Here is a 3,544-nt window from a genome sequence, read left to right on the forward strand (position 1 = left end):
ATGACCTGAGCCAAAGCCGGACGCTTAACTGACTGAGCCACCCAGGCGCCCCTCTGTCTAATATTCCTGATTAGATTAGATTTCCCAAACACAAAGACTAGGTATTTTACCTTTTATATTCCTTATAAAAATTCTTTAATGGGTATTTAATAAAAGTGCATTAATTATGAAGCATTAATAAACAATAATTTGATGATAGAAGTATGTCTTTAATGTTTCTCAACATTGAAGAATACATACAAAAAATTCAGCAACCCAAATTTTGACTATGTATCAAAATTATATTTTGCAACAAAATATACAACTTAAATAATTCTATTAGTTTTCAAAATATTACATTTAATTATTACATTAACTTTTTTAAAGAATTGGCAAGGGAAAGTCATGACGTAATTTCTCCTTATATAACAGTACTTTGGTTGGTTATATTCTGAAAAAAGAATGACACATTTTCTCTTATTCTTTCAAGAAAAGGATCTGTAAGACTTATATGATCTCCAGAAAAATGTTTCCATTGCTTCAGCTGTGACATGGAGAGAGGTTTCAGGGAGTTAGACTTCTGGTGATGTGGACCAAGCTGACAATTTCTAGAGATAGGAAATTTTTCCAGTGAATCACCTGAAATAAGTAAAACAATGAGAAATTCCACAGGCCAATCAATGCCCTACTATGATCAATACTTTTTATTTTATAACATAATAAGCTTATATAATTTATTACATTTTAGTCTCTGACTTCAAGGGCCTCGTGGTCTAGTGAGAGATACATGAAATAAGCAAACAGATGTATTACAGGTAAATAATCCCTTATCTAAAACCTTTGGTGACACATATGTTTCCAAATTCAGAATATAATTGGAACAATCTGGGACAGCACTCCATCATCAGACCCATTAGTAGTCTGAAGCGAGTCATGAATTGTCTTATGAAATGGGTTAACGACTACCAATAAGTTCACACTGACTTAGGTAAAGTTTATGCCACCCAATAAGTTTGTTACAAATTTATAAAGAGAAAAAACAACTTTGGGACTTTCAAGCTTTCTAGATTTCACAATTGAAGACAAGGAACTGTGGAGCTGTATTACACACAGTGGTAAGGGTGAGGAACTAAGATCCAGGGGACTTTGAGCACATGGAACAAGAACTGACTTGTTCTATTAAGACCTGAAGGATGAGAAGGCAAGAACCAGATGAGGAAAGGAGGTGAGGCGCTCCAGGCAAAGGAACGAAAGTGAAGGGAGTCTGGCACAGTCTGAGGAACTGATAGGAGTCTCAGGTGACCAGAGCCCAGAAAACAAAGGCAAGAAAGATGCAGGAAGTTGAGTAATGCAGGGTAAAGTGTATTCAAGTGCATTCAAGGACAAAACATTGTGATCAAATCCTGAATGGCAGAGGTTGGCAGTTATTCATGAAATCACTATGCCTTTACTCTAGGGCACTCAGCCACATTTCCCAGGCTCTCTTATACTTAGATGCCACCACTGAGTCTCTATGGAACATGGATAGAAGTGCTTGGGTCATTTCCAGGTCTGGCTTAGAAAAATCCCCCATATCACATGGTTTTCTATCTTTCCTCTTCTCTCATCTGCTGGCTGGCAGATGCAGGGATCCCAGCAGGGAACGCTAAGGCATAAGGGGATGGTAAAATGAAAAGTGGAAGGAGCCTAGATCACTAAATCACCTTATAGAAGGCTGTCCCCTAGTTACTATCATGTGCCCTGTTAACATGAATGAGAAATACACTTCTATTGTGGTAGGCCACTGTACTTTCCTATTTCAGCATTTACCCTACCCTAAACTAACCACTTTAAAGATTTTAGTCTTAAATATATAAACAGGGCATCAGGGTGGCTCAGTCAGTTGAGAATTTGACTCAAGATTTTGGATCAGGTCACGAGCTCACAGTTTCTGAGATCAAGTCCCACATCAGGATCTGTACTGGCTGTGTGGAGCCTGCTGTGTCTCCCTCGCTCACTGCCCCTCCCCCTCTCAGTCTTGCACTCTCTCTCTCTGAAAAATAAACATTAAATAAATAAATAATAAAATAGTTTAGTCTCAAAAAAATTAATTGATTAATTAATTAACATGAAGGGGTGCCTGGGTGGCTCAGTCAGTTGAGCATACAACTTTGGCTCACTCAGGTCATGATCTCACAGTTCATGGGTTCAAGTCCCATGTCAGCTGTGTACTGACAGATCAGAGCCTGGACCCTGCTTCAGATTCTGTGTCTCCCTCTCTCACTGACCCTCCCCTGCTTGTGTTTTCTCTCTAAAAAAATAAATAAGCATTAACATATTTTTAAAAATTAATTAAAATGAAGATTTTCATCTCTATCTTTAAGATTAATGGAAGCTACTGAAAGGGTATTTTTAAACATTTTATTTATAGGGGTGCCTGGGTGGCTCTGTCGGTTAAGTGTCCGACTTCAGTTCAGGTCATGATCTCACAGTTCGGGGGTTCGAGCCCCACGTCAGGCTGTGTGCTGACAGCTAGCTCATGGGCTTGAGCCTATCTTCGGATTCTGTGTCTTCCTCTCTCTCTGACCCTCCCTTGCTCATGCTGTCTCTCTCTCTCTCTCTCTCCAAAAATAAATAAAACATTAAAATAACAACTTAAAAAAAAACATTTTATTTATGAGGGCACCTGGGTGGCTCAGTTGGTTGAGCATTTGACTTTGGTTCAGGTCATATTCTCATGGTTTGTGAGTCCAAGCCCCGTACTGGACTCACTGTTGTCAGCATGGAGCCTGCTTTGGATTCTCTGTGCCCTTCTCTCTCTGCCCCTCCCTTGCTCACACTTTCTCAAAACTAAACATTAAAAAAAAAAGCACTTTATTTATGGGAAATTTCAAATATATATAAAAGTTGACATGATAGGGGCACCTGGGTGGCTCAGTTGGGTTAAGCGTCTGAGTTTGGCTTAGGTCATGTCTTGCAGTTCATGAGTTCGAGCCCCACATCAGGCTCTGTGCTAACAGCTCAGTCTCGAGCCTGCTTCAGGCCTTCCCCATTTGCACTCTGTCTCTCTCCCTCAAAAATAAACATTAAGAAAAAAAAGCTGACTAAATATAAATGAAGAACCTAAAGATTTATTATGCACCCTATCTTTAGTAACTATCAACTAATAGCCAATCCTGTTTTATTTAGACTGCTTTCTCTACTTCTCTATTATTATGAAATAAATATGTATTTATCATTTCAACTGTAAATATTTCACTTCACATTTCTAAAAGATAAGGACTTCTCTCCAAATTTTAACACACTGAAAAAAAACCTAAAAACTGTCTTTCCTTAATACCTAAATCCTGTCAGTGTTCAAAATCATTGAGGTCTTAAAAGATAACAACATTAAGAATCTAGAAGACAGCTTAATACCTTTCCTTAAATTCCACCTCTATACTACAATATACTTGAGGTCCATGCAAAAAAGTAGCTACCTTTTATGTAGGAAATGGATGATTAAGTCTTTGAAGTTGTAAAAGCAACTTCATTTAAACATAATCACCCCCACCACCAAAAAAAAGAAGAGGAAGAAAAAAAAAAA

The 3,544-nt window shown here is 38.1% G+C and overlaps 1 protein-coding gene across 2 annotated transcripts in view; it reads right to left on the reverse strand.

Annotated features, from left to right (window-relative positions):
• Positions 1–262: 262 nt before the first annotated feature.
• Positions 263–3,544, reverse strand: part of RAD54B (RAD54 homolog B) — an 85,335-nt gene continuing 82,053 nt past the window's right edge. For both annotated transcript variants that reach the window (XM_029923759.1, XM_029923760.1), the window contains exon 15: positions 263–618. In XM_029923759.1, the coding sequence (XP_029779619.1) occupies positions 401–618 (218 nt within the window). In that variant the 3' untranslated portion in view covers positions 263–400. The remainder of the gene's footprint in view (positions 619–3,544) is intronic.

This window comes from Suricata suricatta, chromosome 15 (assembly GCF_006229205.1).
Source record: "Suricata suricatta isolate VVHF042 chromosome 15, meerkat_22Aug2017_6uvM2_HiC, whole genome shotgun sequence".
Taxonomy (NCBI): Eukaryota; Metazoa; Chordata; class Mammalia; order Carnivora; family Herpestidae; genus Suricata; species Suricata suricatta.